Source organism: Grampus griseus (assembly GCF_964374135.1).
Source record: "Grampus griseus genome assembly, chromosome: 15".
Taxonomy (NCBI): domain Eukaryota; kingdom Metazoa; phylum Chordata; class Mammalia; order Artiodactyla; family Delphinidae; genus Grampus; species Grampus griseus.
In genome coordinates this window covers 52304658-52323006 of record NC_139009.1, presented here as the reverse complement: position 1 = coordinate 52323006, position 18349 = coordinate 52304658, and the positions used below count along the sequence as shown (strand labels likewise).

The 18349-nt window shown below is 36.0% G+C and overlaps 1 protein-coding gene across 4 annotated transcripts in view; it reads right to left on the bottom strand.

The window, feature by feature from the left end:
- Positions 1-18349, bottom strand: part of EHBP1 (EH domain binding protein 1) — a 346811-nt gene that overhangs the window by 93843 nt on the left and 234619 nt on the right. For 3 of the 4 annotated variants that reach the window (XM_082672228.1, XM_082672227.1, XM_082672229.1), the window contains 3 exons: positions 10504-10682; positions 9816-9864; positions 1206-2105 (listed from right to left, as the gene is read on the bottom strand). In XM_082672228.1, coding sequence (XP_082528354.1) covers positions 1206-2105; positions 9816-9864; positions 10504-10682 — 1128 coding nt within the window. The remainder of the gene's footprint in view (positions 1-1205; positions 2106-9815; positions 9865-10503; positions 10683-18349) is intronic. The other variant, XM_082672230.1, reaches the window with a different exon arrangement.

Here is an 18349-nt window from a genome sequence, read left to right as displayed (position 1 = left end):
AAAATTTTTTAAATATTTACTTATTCATTCCTTTAAAATAGCTATAATAAACCCATTAGATGTTAACATATTCTAATAAAAATAACTACACTAAAAAACAAAACTGAGAAGAACAGCACTATTTTACATTTTTTGCAAATCAATCTTTAATATCTGCCTTAATTGAAGGCAGCTATATACTCATATCTACTTCTGTATTCAGTCTCTTGAGATATCACAAACCATGTAGCCTCCAGAAAACACCATTGTACACTTGTGACAGAATGAAAGTGCAAAAGGTAAATAAAGTTCTAGTATTGTTATGAAAATAGTTTCAACTTTGGGGACTCTCGGAAAGAGTCTTGGAGAGCCTGAGAGGTCCCCAGATCATACTTTGAGAACCACTGTTGTAACATCAGGCTTTTGATGGCACAGAGGACAATACTATGTGGAAAAACAGGAACACCGACAACTCTATATCACAAAGTGATTCATAAGAGTTAGTCTAAACTCTAATTCTAAATTGATTATACCTTAACCAATTTATTTTGCTAAAAAATTCCTTTTTATGTATACATAAGAGCATTATATGATTAAAAAATCCATGCCTAAATAAGTCTAAAAGAACTCTTTCACTAGGTATAAAATAAAAATTCTATGTGATAAGAAAACCATGTATCATAATTTATTGGCAGTGTTTTTCTTTCTTTGTTGTACATAAAATAATGGTATATCTTATCACTGATGGCACCATAGATTCAATTAAATCCATGCCATATTCCCCACATGGGGAGAAATTTCGATGTTACTGGGATTTTTAACCACAAATAATGATGGGACTAAAATTACCAACTGCAATGCAACTAAAGTATTTGAAGAAAATGCTGTAAATGGTAAATATTTTAATTTGGCATTATACATTTCCAGAATGATATGCTTACAAAATGGAATACTGAAATAGCTTTGACTTATTCTGTAAAATATTTTTATAGGTTAATAACATTTTGATTTGAAAAGTTGACATTCTTTATTCTTCAATCTTGAAATTGGGATTTATTTATAGGCTTAAAATATTATAAACTTTAAATGAAGAGCAGGTTTTTCTAAAATGGGAAATTATACTTCACCTTTAATCATTTGTAAAGTAGTCTATGAATACAAAAAGAAACAACAAAAAAGAATAACTATTTACTACATATATGTATTCATCATTCTAACTCACTTACCTGGACTGTTTTTGCAGAATGATTTGCATGATTTAAGATGGTTCTATCAGCATCTGAATCAGACTCTGTCTGCCTCAGGGAATTACGTTTTTTCTTGGCAAGGTCTGCATCTCTATTGTACGAATATCCAAGTTTAGAAGTGGGAGATAAACTTGGTTTTTTCACAGGTGATTCAGGATCTGATCTGCATTCTAAGGGTCTGGAATTCTCTAATTTTTCTTGCTCCAAGTTACTACTGATGTCTATATCCTGAAGCTTTTGCTCATCGGTCTCCTCACAAATAAAGGGTGGAGACACATCCTTCTTATCACTATTGTATAAGTCACTTAATTCTAAAGTCTCCGTTTTCAATAGTCTCTTCTTGCCTAACAAAACTTGTGTGTGGTTTGAATCTGTACTGTAACATATTCCAGGGTCATCGGATCCTGAAGTCCTTCCAGAGCTCTGCTGGGACTTTTGGGGTTCTGTGTCACTTTTAGTCCTGCGACAGTAAGGGGAGGCTGTGCTTGGACTGAGATGATCATCAGGAGTCTGGTGTTCACTTTCTGACTCTCCAACCCCACTATCATTTACAAATACAGAGTCGTCCTGGGATAGGAAGTCTACCCCTCCGCTGGTAGGCTGCTGCAGCTGAGGCTCCCGTTTCAGATCACTAAGCTCTGCATAGAATTTTTCCTGATCAACAGAACTATTTGTATCTGTTTCATAGTTTCCAACTTTATATGTGCTTTTACTGCTATTTTCTTCTATTTGAACAACATTTAACTCTTGCCCACTGAAATGTGCCCTAATTTGATAGAGATAGGTCATAACAGTCAGTTTGTCAGGAATTGCTAATAAAACCATATCAGAAGGTTCCAATAACCGGGAAATTCCTATGCTGGCAAATCCATCATATGCCTTCAGAGGAAAGAAAAACAGAAGATATATTGAAGAGTTCAGACAATCCATACATTTTAACTTTTTTAAAGAAACTTAAAACATCATCACATTTTAAAAACAGCAAAATAACAGATGTTAACTAGACTTACTGGGGTGAGCATTTCACAATGTATACAAATATCAAATCATTATGTTGTACACTTGAGACTGAGGTACTGTTATATGGCAATTACACCTCAAAAAAGAGTTAAAAATAAAACACAATTCAGTTACCATTTTAAAAAAACAAGCAAAATTTTAATGGCTTTTTGTTGCTATTGGAGGGTACATTATGTTACTGACATTATGCCACTGACATTATGCCACACGAACAGAGCAACATTCCAAGTTGGAAATTTGTAAAAGTTTGGTAGATCCAAGAGTAAAACATTTTTATTAGTTAATAACAATTGAAATGTTCTTCTCCAATAAAGAAAACAAGCAAAAATGAGAGTTAAAACAAACAAACAAAAAAACTTAGAATAGACTTTGTGATAAAGAACTAGGGTATAAAGAAATAATAATTCATCTGGAGCTTTATTATTCCTATTAACCCCTCTTTTCAGTGGTCATGTAATTGCAGTGATTTGTGAAGATAAAGTACAGGTAGATATCCCAAAAGAACTAACTCCTAGATTGCCTGGTATAAAATATAAGTAAGTGCTACTTAAGTCTAGAAACATAGAAACATTTTTAAAACGCCCAATTAAGATTGATTTTCATAATGAGAAGAGTGATTTCATTTTCACTTCATCCATTTTGGAAAGAAGGAAATGTTTTGAGTAGTACAACCTAGTTTAGAATGTGAGGCTGCATTGTATAACTTTTGTTAGCCTTTAAATGACTGTGGCACATCAGGTTTTTCTAGTTTTGAAGAATCAAAGCTGTTTCTCAATTTACAATTAATTATTACTATCCTGAACTAACCCTTGAAAACAGCATTGTGTTGCTAGGAAGCATTAAAAATATGGCTAAACATTTAGATATACTCTTGGAAAAACTAAGGACCCTCTAGTTATATTCTTGCTTTGGGATATAAAATGTCTCATCTTTGTAACAACCCAGATATAGGATCACAACTCAAAGTTTTTCTAAAAAGAAAGTTTAGGAAATTATGTAACAATTCAGAAGGAACCAGTCTTTTGCATATACATGTTACAGTGCATTTCTACCTTTGAATTTAATTCTTGTATTCTTCCTGTAGTTTAATAAATGTTATGGAATAAGAAAGAAAATGAAAAATAAATTGTGATATTAAAACCTCTTCAATTTTCACAGCACTATGCTTTATAGTATAGGTACCTCAAAATATTTACTTGAGAGAATGGCTCAGTTGGTGTGCATGTTTGGGCCTGTTTGTTATTTTACATGTTTTAGGAAAATTAAAGTCATTTTCTTCCTCATGAGTCCTGACAACTTGATTGACAGACATCAATTGTAGACCATCAGGAAAAGCACCACAGGCAGTATTCTAAACATTTCCCAATTATCTAAAACACTGACATATTGGTTAAGATCAGATGTCACAGGTAAATACCATTTTTATTCAGCACTTTTTACAGACCTGGGAAAATGATTAGCTTACTTGTGGGGAATCTCCTGCTGGTATTTTGTTTCATGTAGCAATTCATTTTATGCACACTAATTGCACTAAAAGAAATTTAAAAACAAACCAGATTTCTTGTAAGCGAGGTCAAGACTTTATAAAGGAATTTTCCCATAGGTTAACCTCTTCTGCGATAATCAATTACCTACTGTCTTTTTAGCTGCGTGTGGAGAAAAAAGAGGTCTTTAAAAGAAAATAGTCTTATTCATTGCTAGATGTTATTTAATTGGTAAGGAGTCACTGCCAGTTATGTTATGCATCTGCATGGAACTTAAGACACAGGCATTGTTTCTTGTACTGTTTTAAGTCCAATTAAGGGCAGATGGGGTTACCCGGAAGAACTGTGTAAAGCCGGAAATAAGTCTGTAGGTAGCAAATGATACTCAATGTAGATATCAGGTAAGAAGTTGTGGGAATTCCCTGGTAGTCCAGTGGTTAACACTCCATGCTCCCAATGCAGGGGCCTAGGTTTGGTCTCTGGTCAGGGAACTAGATTCTGCATGCCACAACTAAAGATCCCATGTGCCTCAATTAAGACCCGGAACAGCCAAATAAATAAATAAATGTTAAAAAAAAAAAAAAGAAGTTGCAAAGTGATGAAAAGGAAAGTATAACAACAATTATGTATTGACTTGTGCAATGAATGGGATCATCTAAATTAAAATCCTTTCAAAAAGCTATAATTGGGACTTCCCTGGTGGCGCAGTGGTTAAGAATCCACCTGCCAATGCAGGGGACACAAGTTCGAACCCTGGTCCGGGAAGATCCCACATGCCGCAGAGTAACTAAGCCCATGTGCCACAACTACTGAGCCTGCACTCTAGAGCCCGTGAGCCACAACTACTGAAGCCCATGTACCACAACAACTGAAGCCCGTGTGCCTAGAGCCCAGGCTCTGCAACAAGAGAAGCCACCACAATAAGTCCATGCACCACAACGAAGAGTAGTCCCTGCTGGCCACAACTAGAGAAGGCCCGCATGCACCAGCGAAGACCCAAGGCAGCCAGAAATAAATAAGTAAATTTATTTAAAAAAAAAAAAAGCTAGGCCTCCCCTGGTGGCACAGTGGTTGAGAGTCCGTCTGCCGATGCAGGGGACATGGGTTCGTGCCCTGGTCTGGGAAGATCCCACATACCGCGGAGCGGCTGGGCCCATGAGCCATGGCCGCTGTGCCTGCGCGTCCGGAGCCTGTGCTCCGCAATGGGAGAGGCCACAACAGTGAGAGGCCCACGTACCGCAAAAAAAAAAAAAAAAAAGCTATAATCATCTGCCCTTTAAGATTTAATTGAGAAAAAATTTTAATGAGATATATTTCTCTTTGTAATAATATGTAAATCCAAGGTATGTTCATCATTATTAAATTTCTGAAGAAAATAATGTAAAGAAGTATAACTTAAGCCCTAATGAGATTCCTCATACTCTCTAAAAATATATAGCTAGGTAAAATAAAAAATGTTTGCTTTTCAAAATTTTAAACAGTAACTTGAAAGCTTCACTTTATAAAAAATAATAATGGTTTATTTTATAATGCTCTTGTCTGCATTTAAATTTGCTTATTCAAATGCAAGAAAATGCAGGTAAAGAACTGTCATATCTAAAGATACAGTTGTCTCTTGGTATCCATGGGGGACTAATTCCAACACCCCCTGCAGATATCAAATCTGGGGATGCTCAAGTCCCTTATGTAAAATGGTAGAATACAGCCAGCCCTCTGTATCTGTGGGTTCCACATCCATGGATACAGAGGGCCAACTGTATAACTTAATTGACGAAAAATAAGGCATTTTGCTTTGACAGACACAGGCTCTTCAAAATCATACAAGAAATAATTCAAGAGAATGCCTTATTTTGAAGCATGATTTCTATAAAGAAAATTATACTGATTTTTAAAGATTATCTTTTTTAATAGCATATTTCAATTAAAAAAACTGACTGCTTTTAAATGTTTTTCTCTGGGGCCAGCATCATGCATTTGCAAAGAAACAAGAATTCTTTAATGGAAATATAAATTTTTGGTTTTAGAGAGCAATAAAAGTAAAAAAAAAGTTGATTTAAATTCTCATCTGTTAATTGAACTTTTATCAAGGTTCCCTTTATAGTCTTTTTCTCACTGGTGGTTTTAACTATTTAAATAAAGTAAATTAAAAACTTTAGCCTAGACTAGAGGTTATTAATGACTTTGGCCCATGAATTCTTTTGGCAATGAATCCCTTCTCAGAATAATGTTATGATATGTATAAAATACACATGATTACTCTTTTGACAAAATTCAGCACACAGTTTTGATAAAAACTCTCCAGAAAGTGTGCATAGAGGGAACCTACCTCAACATAATAAAGGCAATATATGACAAACCTACACCTAACATCATACTCAATGGTGAAAAGCTGAAAGCATGTCCTCTAAGATCAGGAACAAGACAAGGAGGTCCACTCTTGCCACTTTTATTCAACATAGTTTTGGAAGTCCTAGCTACAGCAATCAGAGAAGAAAAATAAATAAAAGGAATCCAAATTGGAAAAGAAGAAGTTAAACTGTCATTGTTTGCAGATGACATGATACCGTACACAGAAGATCCTAAAGATGCCACCAGAAAACTACTAGAGCTCATCAATGAATATGGTAAAGTTGCAGGTTACAAAATTAATACACAGAAATCTGTTGCATTTCTATACACTAACAACAAAAGATCAGAAAGAGAAATTCAAGAAACAATCCCATTTACCATCCCATCAAAAAGAATAGATTACCTAGGAATAAACCTACCTAAGGAGACAAGAGACCTGTACTCTGAAAACTGTAAGACTCTGATGAAAGAAATCGAAGAAGGCACTAACAGATGGAAAGATACACCATGTTCATGGATTGGAAGAATCAATATTGTCAAAATGACTATACTACCCAAGGCAATCTACAGATTCAATGCAATCCTTAACAAATTACCAATGGCATTTTCCACAGAACTAGAACAGAAAATCTTAAACTTTGTATGGAGACACAAAAGACCCCAAATAGCCAAAGCAATATTGAGAAAGAAAAACGGAGCTGGAGGAGTCAGGCTGACTTCAGACTATACTACAAAGCTACAGTCATCAAAACAGTATGGTACTGGCACAAAAAAAGAAATATAGATAAGTGGAACAGGACAGAAAGCCCAGAAATAAACCCACGCACCTATGGTCAATTAATCTACGACAAATGAGGCAAGACTACACAAGGTGGAAAGACAGTCTCTTCAACAAATAGTGCTGGGAAAATTGGACAGCTACATGTAAAAAATTGAAATTAAATCATTCTTTAACACCATACACAAAAATAAGCTCAAAATGGATTAAAGACCTAGATGTGAGACTGGACACTATAAATCTCCTAGAGGAACACATAGGCAGAACACTCTCTAACATAAATCACATCAATATCTTTTTCGATCTGTCTCCCAGAATAATGGAAATAAAAACAAACATAAACAAATGGGACCTAATTAAACACAAAGCTTTTGCACAGCAAAGGAAACCATAAACAAAATGAAAAGACAACCCACAAATTAGGAGAAAATATTTGCAAATGATGTGACCAACAAGTCTCCAAAATTGAAAAACAGCCCATGAGGCTTCATATTATCAAAACAAACAACCCAATCAAAAAATGGGCAGAAGATATAAATAGACATTTCACCAAAGAAGACATGCAGATGGCCCAGAGGCACATGAAAAGATGTTCAACATTGCTAATTATTAGAGAAATGCAAATCAAAACTACAATGAGATATCACCTCACACCAGTCAAAACGGCTATCATCAAAAAATCCACAAATGATAAAATCTGGAGAGGGTGTGGAGAGAAGGGAACCCTCCTACACTGCTGGTGGGAATGTAAATTGGTACAGCCACTATGGAGAACAGTATGGAAGTTCCTTAAAAAACTAAAAATAGAGCTACCATATGACCCTGCAATCCCACTCCTGGGCATATATCCAGAGAAAAACATGGTCCGAAAGAATACATGCACCCCAGTGTTCATTGTAGCACTGTTTACAATAGCTGAGACATGGAAGCAACCTTTATCTATTCCATCGACAAAGGAATGGATAAAGAAGATGTGGTATATATATACAATGGAATATTACTGAGCCATTAAAAAGAATGAAATAATGCCATTTGCAGCAACATGGATGGACCTAGAGATTGTCATACTGAGTGAAGTAAGTCAGACAGAGAAAGAGAAATATCATATGATATCCCTTATATGGGAATCTAAAAAGAAATGATACAAATGAACTTATTTACAAAATGGAAACAGACTCACAGACTTAGAGAATGAATTTATGGTTACCAGGGGGGAAGGATGAGGGGAAGGGATAGTTAGGGAGTTGGGGAACAACATGTACACACTGCTATATTTAAAATGCATAACCAACAAGGACCTATTGTATAGTACAGGGAACTCTGCTCAATGTTATGTGGCAGCCTGGATGGGAGGGGAGTTTGGGGGAGAACGGATACATGTGTACGTATGGTTGAGCCCCTCTGCTGTGCACCTGAAACTATCACAACATTGTTAATCGGCTATACTCCAATATAAAATAAAAAGTTAAAAAAATACATATGGTGCTTCCCTGGTGGCGCAGTGGTTGAGAGTCCACCTGCCGATGCAGGGGACACAGGTTCATGCCCTGGTCCAGGAACATCCCACATGCTGTGGAGCGGCTGGGCCCGTGAGCCATGGCCGCTGAGCCTGCGTGTCCGGAGCCTGTGCTCCGCAGCAGGAGAGGCCACAACAGTGAGAGGCCCGCATACCGAAAAAAAACAACAAAAAAACAAAAAAAACCCCATATGATTACAAAAGAAACCAATTATTGAAAAATAAGTATTTGAAAATATTAGGAAGATGGAATTTGAGAAACAAATGTGCTTCTTATGGATGTACAAACTGCTACAATTATGAAGAAGTGATGAGCTTAAAAGGTAGCTGTAGATATTTGCAACTGTAAAGTGATATGAAAATATCTGAGATTCTAAAGGTGAAAAAGTCTCAGACATGGCTAATACTACAGTGGTTTGTTGTTTAAATTGATAATTGAAGAAAATGCTAAATTTCAGTTAAAGAAATGAGAAAATAATTTTTTTTTTTTCCCTAGCCATGATCAAGGATCCCCTGAACTCTATCCATAGCTCCCAGGTTAAGAACTCTTGCTCTAAGACAACACTTTTCAGTTGAAGAATTCAATTCAGCAGGAAAAAAAGCATTAAATGAGTACCTGCTGTATGCTGAGATAGGTGCTTCCTCCTTTTTTATGTTGTGGTGCACACAGAAAATTGTAATATCGTGCTGCATTTTGGGATACATAGTTAAGTCAGCCTGCAGCCACAGTCAGCTGGCCCAGAGGGCTCTAGCAACTCAGGCCTGTGCAGCTACCCTGAGGGCTGAAGGATCAGTATCTTCCCCACATCAATTGGGAAGCTCTGACCTCAGTACATTAATTAATTATGTGGAAAAAACTGCACAGTTTACCAGAAAAAGGGGGAAAAAATGGGGAAAGAAAGAAAAAAAAAAAAGAACCAATGTTCAATCTTTTTGCCTCTGGGAACATATGGATTTTTTTTTTTTGCATACCCATCAGGCTCCTGCTTTCATCCCCTCCCAACAGGTTTTTCTAAACTCATGGCACAACAGTTTGGATTGCACTTTTTAAAAGCTAAATCTTGCTAAGAACTAAATAAAAGCAACATGCTTTAACAAACATTTAACAGTTTATGAAGTTCATACATATTATTATAATCTGATGCCAGTCTGGCACTTGTGATTTTTAAAGGCCATGACAAACTAGAGTAAACCATGCATCCTACTGGAACTTCAGGAAACAGACTACCTTCTGTGAGCTATAGTTAGGACCTCACAAAACAACCTCACTTTCCCCAAATTAATAAAAGCCTGCAGAGAAGCCAAAATTGACAGGAAACAGATTACCTTCTGTGAGCTATAGTTAGGACCTCACAAAACCACCTCACTTTCCCCAAATTAATAAATGCCTGAGGAGAAGCCAAAATTGACACTATGTATTTTTTTTCTTTGGCAATTCTTACCTTTTTGTTGTTCTCTTTAATGTCTTGAGGATTCAGAGACTTGTAGTCACTGAGGGAGAAAATGGCACAGTAGGTACATACAGTAATTGATAAAAACAGCTGTTTTTAAAACAAACTGAATCTTAAAATTTGACATTCAATAATACCAAAGAGTAACTAGCAATTTCACAGCAATTCTATCAACAAAACTAATAGTGTGGAAAATTAAGGAAATAAATAAATTATTAAATAATTAATAAATAACAGTGATTACAAGTTCCAATGCCTGAAGCTTTCCATCTAAAAGAGAAGTTAAGGTAGGGGACCAGAGACTAGCCTGGACAACCAAATTCACCATGAGGTAACCCCTTGTTGTCAATGTATAAAGAGATACAGGCTTATCTGTCTCATCTCATTTTAACACTAACACAATTTTCATAATAATTTGAAGTCAGTTTTTTGTACGAGATTAAAGAAAAAAATATACTCTTTTAAAACAGAAAAGATTGTTTTTAGGCATCAAGAAGGAACGACTTTTCTTTCTGGGATATATTTCTTCTCCCAAAAAGCAAGAGTATGGGTGATAAAAAAAAAAAATCAAGTATTTCAGGACATGTGCTAAGAAATTATTTTATGGTTTGTTTCTTTTTTTTTATAAAACTTTATTATTTACAAAATATTTATAGGAATGGAAAGTGTTTCTACTTACATTAAATCTGGTCTAAAGTGGTGTAATATTGCACAAAAAGATAAACCATTTCTCCACGATGTAGTAAAATTGGTGATTTTCACTCCCCGGTAATTTTTTGTAACTTCTTTGCACCATACAAGCAATGACTGACTAGCATTTGGCTTTCGTCCCAAAACAGGACTTGGTATAGGACTCGGCTAAAAAAAATGAAAAGAGGAAAACATTAAAATAATTTAATGGAAGATGAAAATTAACATTAATTGACCTAACTGGATCACTTGAACACTTTGATGTCAGTTTAGGTACTTCAAAACTGTCACTTCAAGACAACTGTAACCTCTAAGAAAGGAGACATGAATCTTAAGTTATTATCTTCAGTTTAAGCCTATGGCGTCTGCTTGACAAAGATATACATATGCAAGATTTTAATGTTATACATAAGAACAGGCCAAGAGCTACATTAATGGAAACATTAAAGTATTTAAATACTTAAGGTTGAATATCTATATAACTCTCACATACTAAAAAAATCTTCCCCAAATGCAATCATGTACAAATATAGTTTCTTTTTGAGTATATTAAAAAGAATGTCTTTTGAAGTCTAACTGTAGCACAAATTGTTAGTAGTGAAGAGGTCAAAATAATAGTTTTTAAAAATACAGTAATTGGGAATTCCCTGGTGGTCCAGTGGTTAGGACTCGGTGCTTTCATTGCAGGGGCCCAGGTTCATTCCCTGGTTGGGGAACTAAGATCCCGCAGGCCGCGAGGTGCGACCAAAAAATATATATACATACAGTAATCATACACATTTTAGTGCAATGATAACCATATTCAAACATACTTCTTATATAAATTTAATTCTGGCAAAACAGATTTAGTTATTAGCGACAGTCAGGTGTTGGTAGTAATAGCACACATCAGTATATAATTTGGATTTGCTCCAAATATCTTCTAATTATTGATGGCTACTTTTGGACATTATTAGGTTAGCTAGGTGTGTGGGTGTAGGGGGATGTGTGTTTTAAATCTAAAGCATTTACTTGATTTTTCCCCTTGTTCATATACTTAAAACAACGATAACAACAAAACAAAGACTCATAATAAGATTTTTATCCTAAACTTTTGTTATTCTTAAAACCATGTCATTTTCTTTTACTGAATAACAATCACATTTTGTGATGGTAACTTTAGAGGTTGATATAATTGAAAACTATAAAAAAAACGACTAAAAGTTTCTAGACTTTAAATATTGCTATCAATTAAGAGTGCTGGCTATAGATATAAATAGAAGCCCTCTAAAATAAGGTGAAAGGAGAACAATTATTTACCCCTAATATCATTTGAGTTTAACAAGCAAACCATTCTTGCCACACAGCTTACTTAAGAAAGACCAATGATGCCCCCATTTGACAAAAGGATGTTAGTGCCAAACAATTTAAATCAACCCCACATAATTATGATTTATGTATTCACTGCTCCTGTGGGAAGACAAGTAAGAAACACCAAGAATGTAATTTCTTACTTTTTATTAACTGTCTGATTAACAAATTGTTATATAAACAACCATGAATCTAGCAAAGCGTTGTTCTTTAAATGATCACCTATACAAAGTCAATGCTGAAAAATTTCCAGGTCATAAAAAATCAGCAAATTTGGGTTAGTTCTACTTAATATGAACAAGTAGATAAAAAATAGAATCCCCAATATAGGAGGATATTTACCTTAGAATAAATGATAGCTTTTTTTTAACATCTTTATTGGAGTATAATTGCTTTACAATGGTGTGTTAGTTTCCGTTTTATAACAAAGTGAATCAGTTATACATATACACATATCCCCATATCTCTTCCCTCTTGCGTCTCCCTCCCTCCCACCCTCCCTATTCCACCCCTCTAGGGTGGGATCACCCTAGATCAGCACCGAGCTGATCTCCCTGTGCTATGCAGCTGCTTCTCACTAGCTACCTGTTTTACGTTTGGTAGTGTATATATGTCCATGCCACTGTCTCACTTTGTCCCAGCTTACCCTTCCCCTTCCCCATATCCTCAAGTTCATTCTCCAGTAGGTCTGCGTCTTTGATCCCGTCTTGCCCCTATGTTCTTCACGACCTTTTTTTTTTGTTTTTTAGATTTAGATTTTTAGATATATGTGTTAGCATATGGTATTTGTTTTTCTCTTTCTGACACTTCACTCTGTATGACAGACTCTAGGTCCATCCACCTCACTACAAATAACTCAATTTCATTTCTTTTTATGGCTGAGTAATAGTCCATTGTATGTATGTGCCACATTTTTATCCATTCATCTGTTGATGGATGCTTAGGTTGCTTCCATGTCCTGGCTATTGTAAATAGAGTTGCAATGAACATTGGGGTGCATGCGTCTTTTTGAATTATGGTTTTCTCAAGGTATATGCCCAGTAATGGGATTGCTGGGTCGTATGGTAGTTCTATTTTGTTTTTTAAGGAACCTCCATACTGTTCTCCATAGTGGCTGTATCAATTTACATTCCCACTAACAGTGCAAGAGGGTTCCCTTTTCTCCACACCCTCCCCAGCATTTATTTTTGTAGATTTTTTGATGATGGCCATTCTGACTGGTGTGAGGTGATACCTCATTGTAGTTTTGATTTGCATTTCTCTAATTATTAGTGATGTTGAGCATTCTTTCATGTGTTTGTTGGCAATCTGTATGTCTTCTTTGGAGAAATGTCTATTTAGGTCTTCTGCCCATTTTTGGATTGGGTTGTTTGTTTTTTTGATATTGAGCTGCATGAGCTGCTTGTAAATCTTGGAGGTTAATCCTCTGTCAGTTGCTTCATTTGCAAATATTTTCTCCCATTCTGAGGGTTGTCTTTTTGTCTTGTTTGTTTCCTTTGCTGTGCAAGCTTCTGAGTTTCATTAGGTCCCATTTGTTTATTTTTGTTTTTATTTCCCTTTCTCTAGGAGGTGGGTCAAAAAGGATCTTGCTGTGATTTATGTCATAGAGTGTTCTGCCTATGTCTTCCTCTAAGAGTTTGATAGTGTCTGGCCTTACATTTAGGTCTTTAATCCATTTTGAGTTTATTTTTGTGTATGGTGTTAGGGATTGTTCTAATTTCCTTCTTTCACATGTAGCAGTCCAGTTTTCCCAGCACGACTTATTGAAGAGGCTGTCTTTTCTCCACTGTATATTCTTGCCTCCTTTATCAAAGATAAGGTGACCATATGTGCGTGGGTTTATCTCTGGACTTTCTATCCTGTTCCATTGATCTATATTTCTGTTTTTGTGCCAGTACCATACTGTCTTGATTACTGTAGCTTTGTAGTATAGTCTGAAGTCAGGGAACCTGATTCCTTCAGCTCTGTTTTTCTTTCTCAAGATTGCTTTGGCTATTCGGGGTCTTCTGTGTTTCCACACAAATTGCAAAATTTTTTGTTCTAGTTCTGTGAAATGTGATAGGTCTTTTAACTATCAATCTAGCATGTATTAAAATGACCCCCCTCCCGCCCCCGGCCCTGCACTGTAAGGCATGTGGGACTTCCCCAGCCAGGGATGGAACCCACACCCCCTGCAGTGGAAGCATGGAGTCTTAACCACTGAACCACCGGGGAAGTCCTAAAATGAACTATTAAATATGTAAAAGTGACTTTTCATAAAGGCAATATTTTAAATAATGGAAAATCTTTTAAAAAATGTGTTTGTGACTAGTTCATTGATTCTCTGGCTCGTCCACAGAGCATTCTTCACTGCAGTTCCAGATTAAGTGAGTAGAGGGATTTGAAAGTCACAGTGAAAAGTCACTTTTAGGTAAAAAGATATTTTCAAATCCCTCTAGCCAAGGATTCAATGAACTAGGCACAAACACATTTATTTAAAAGATTGCCTTTATTAAAATGTTTTTCTATATCAAATTATACTATTAAGGCATTAATTTCAAGCACGTGTAGCATGTACACAGGCCCGATAATCTGCAACTATCGTTATACCGATTAATTCTAATCATCAATAGCATGTACATAAGTAAAGTACAAATGCCATTGTCACCATGCTGTAATCTAGAGTGGCTTTCTGTACTTAAAAATTGAGAAAAACCTACCATGTCATTATGATTATATTCTTGTTTCTAAGAAGGCTCAATATGAAAAGGCTAGAAGAACTAAAGTAAACTGGATTTATCCCAACACAAAACCCTTGTATTAAAACATGTCACAGGGATGCTTACTGCACTGCCAGGAAAAAGAAGTCATATGTAATGGAAGAAACTGATGAAATTATAAGCCCTATAAATGGTCATGTTGGTTGCAGACAAAGAAAACTGAAGTAGAGCCACTGTTTGATGAATCATCCACTTCAGAAGTGCTGAGCTTTCATCTGATATTTTGCAGAGGGTAAGAAAGAAATAGTTATATCATTTCAAAACCTTCAGGATATAAATGGATGAAACTGCTTGTTTCTTGCTACAAACGGCTCCTGCTTTCGTATGTGGCAGCTTCCTTCACTTCCCTATGTCTCAGCTTCCTCATCTATGAAATGAGGGATTGTAATGATACTTGTCTCACAGTGCTGTTATAGTAACAAGATCTGCCTTCCTTGCCTTCCACCCATTATGCTCATTACCACTCTCTCCCTTGATCACTTTGAACCAAACTGACTTCTTTGCTGTTCCTTGGATACCCCAGATGGGGTCCCACCTTAGTGCCTTTACACAGATTGTTCCAGTTGTACGATTAACTCCAATACAACCATCTCTATCAGGCCTATTCTGACCACCCCATCTAATAATGCAACCCATCTCTATTGCCCAATCCCAAACCAGCACTCCTGACCTTCCCTTCCCTTACTCTGATGTTTCCATAGTATTTATAATCTTCTTATGGTCCATATACTTTATTTTGGTCATTACCAAAATGTACTTATTGGTTATGTTTATTGCTTGTTACCTGTCCAACCTCAGTAAATAAAAGGGCTATGAGGGCAGGGATTTTAATTCGTTTTGTTTTTATTAACCTATCCCAGAACAGTTCCTGGCATATAGTAGGTACTCAGTAAATACTGTTAAATGAATAAATGCATGCAAAACATTTAGCACAAAGTACAGCACATAGTAACCATTTGGTGAATGTTAACTGCAATTATTATTACTACCACTGATACATTATCAGCACTTGAATTCCTATTTTTGAGGGTCTTTTGGAAATTTGAATCGCCATGAATTTCTTCAAGACACTGGAAAATTTTTTTGCAAACCAAGGTTTAACTCAGCGTTCCCCAACCTTTTTGGCATCAGGGACTGGTTTCCTGGAAGACAATTTCTCCACTGACAGGGTGGGGGTAGGAGAGATGGTTCGGGAGGTAATGCGAGTGATGGGGAACAGCAGACGAAGCCTTGCTCGCCTTGCTCGCTCACCGGCTGCTCACCTCCTGCTGTGCAGCCCGGGCTCCTAACAGGCCACAGACCGTTATCGGTTGGGGACCCCTGCTTTAACTAGAAGATTATCTTGATACTCTATGTGCAAAATGGGGTACTTGGAATTTTTGGCAATCTTTTTTTTATGGGTTTGGTAAAAGAAAGAAACTCTGAATGACTTTGTAATTTATTGTTTTCCGAAGAAAGAAAGACACCAAAATCTTGCCATTAAGGGTAGAAACAAATTTCAAATGTTGGAACAACTATTTAAAAGTTCTTTCTTGTATTTTTGCAACGGCTGGATGTATGAGAAAGCATCTCTACTTAACATGTTGGGAAAGTAAAGCACAGCTATTACAGTTGTCTTTTTTATGCACTGAGAGAGGAAATATCTAAAAGCCATTCTAATTATAACTTTAGGATCAGAATAATCAGAGTCTGTTTAATTAGGTGATCCAGTTTGCTCTCAGTCAAGGCACTGTGTGGATGAAATTGCACAATCTCAGCTTAACTGAGAACTACAGTTAGATGTCAACCAACATGATTATTAAGGCAGTTTAAAGTGGTGAGAGTAGAGAGGATCTAGGACTTGAGACCACAGTTTGACTTGACAGTTCTAGACTCTAATATAGATAATATTAAAATACTATTTCTGTTAACATAGCATACTACATGCAGTATTAAAGACAGTAAGGCCACCAATTATTCTTGCTAACAACAGCAACAGGAGCTCTTTCAGGAAACCTAGTCAAATAACTTGTTACAAAGTTTCCTAAGTTTCAACAGTTGTAAGAAATTTCAATTCCACTTTCTTCTACTCTACTCCTCTGACTACAGTTGCTTTCTCTTTGGCTGTCTCCCCTTCTTCCACTGATACAAGCATATATTCCTCTAGGTATTGCTCTAAATAGTTTTCTCTCTCCACACTTTGAATTGATTCACTCCCAGGATTCCAACTATCACTTCCATGCAGATGATTCCCAAATATACATTTATAGTTCAAAACTATCTCAAGTTGACATTTCCAGCTGGCTGTCCTTCCTGCCACATAAAATTCAGACTCAATATGTCCCAAACCATAATTATACTTTTTCCTTATAACCTGCTTCATTTTTATTATGTTTGCAAATGATATTGCAATTATATTGTCCCAATCATCTAGACTCTCTCAGAATCAACTTTGAACTCTCTTCCTTCACCTATCATCCTTTACTAGTTAATTCACAGGCAATTTTGATTTTATTGTTGTAAAGTTTTTGCAATTTATCTTCTTTTGCCTAGGCTATTGCAAAATCTTCCAAATAGGTTTTCCTTCTTCCAATTCTCTTATTTGACCCATTGCCATAGCAACAATCTTAAAGTGCAGATCAAAGTCTCTAAAGGCTCTCAAGAACATACAAAATGATGTCAAAATACTGAGCATTGAACATCAAAGCTTTTTCAATGTTTCTATTCTCTAGATGACTCATTATTCTCTAAAATCACTATGGTTTCCTGCCAGCTCCCAGCTCCCCCACTTCCAGTCTTTGATCTTACAGACTGTCACCCAACTTGGAATATCTTCTGTCCCAAGTACAGCTGCTACAATTCCACTCTACCTTCAAGGTTAAGTTCAGCTGTCATCTCCCACGTGAACTCTCTTTCCAACTCCTAGTCAGTAGGAGCACTTTTCAATTTTCCTTTGACTCTTTATGTCTCTCTTATAACATTTTTACTACAATATATTCAATTCTTCTTTCTACAAAAAGACTAACTTTTCATTAATTCTTAAAGTATATTCTGAGCACCTACTACTTCCCACATACAATGTTAAAATCTTTACATGGATTAGCTCATTTAATCTTACAACTCCTCTGAGATAGTTGTTATTCCCAATTTCAGTTGAGGAAACTGACATTATACACCTAGAAGTGGAGGAGTTAGAATCTATACCAAGGTGTTCCCATTCCAGAGCCTGTTCTCTTAAACAACATGCATTTCACACTTTGAGATAATGTAGTTTTAGGACCTCAGTAAAACCTGTAAGTTTTTTTGAGATTAGTGATTGCTTCGGTCAACTTATCTTTTTCAGAACTTAGATCACTGCCCCAGTGTATATTAAATTAATTGATTTTTAAAAAGGCAATCTAACCACTTTAAAACCTAGGAGTATTCTATTAGTAAAATCCTTTGCGCAATCTGTTGTATCTTAGATTATTGGTTGGAACTAGAACTAGAACTAAGTACAGAGCAATGAGATACACACTACCATTGCTAAAGCTGCAGGACATTTTGGTCTCCCTACTACTGATTCTGGGTAGTCTTCTCCCAACCACAAATTATTGCAAATGGTTGAGGGAACTTTGGATAAATTTAACATTTGGTGAGCCCCAAGCAACAGCAGTGGTGAAAACAAGAATATTTGTATCAGTACTGTTCCTATCCTTTTTCAAAGTGTTTTCATTTAAGTAATTTCAATGTATTCTCAGAGAAAAA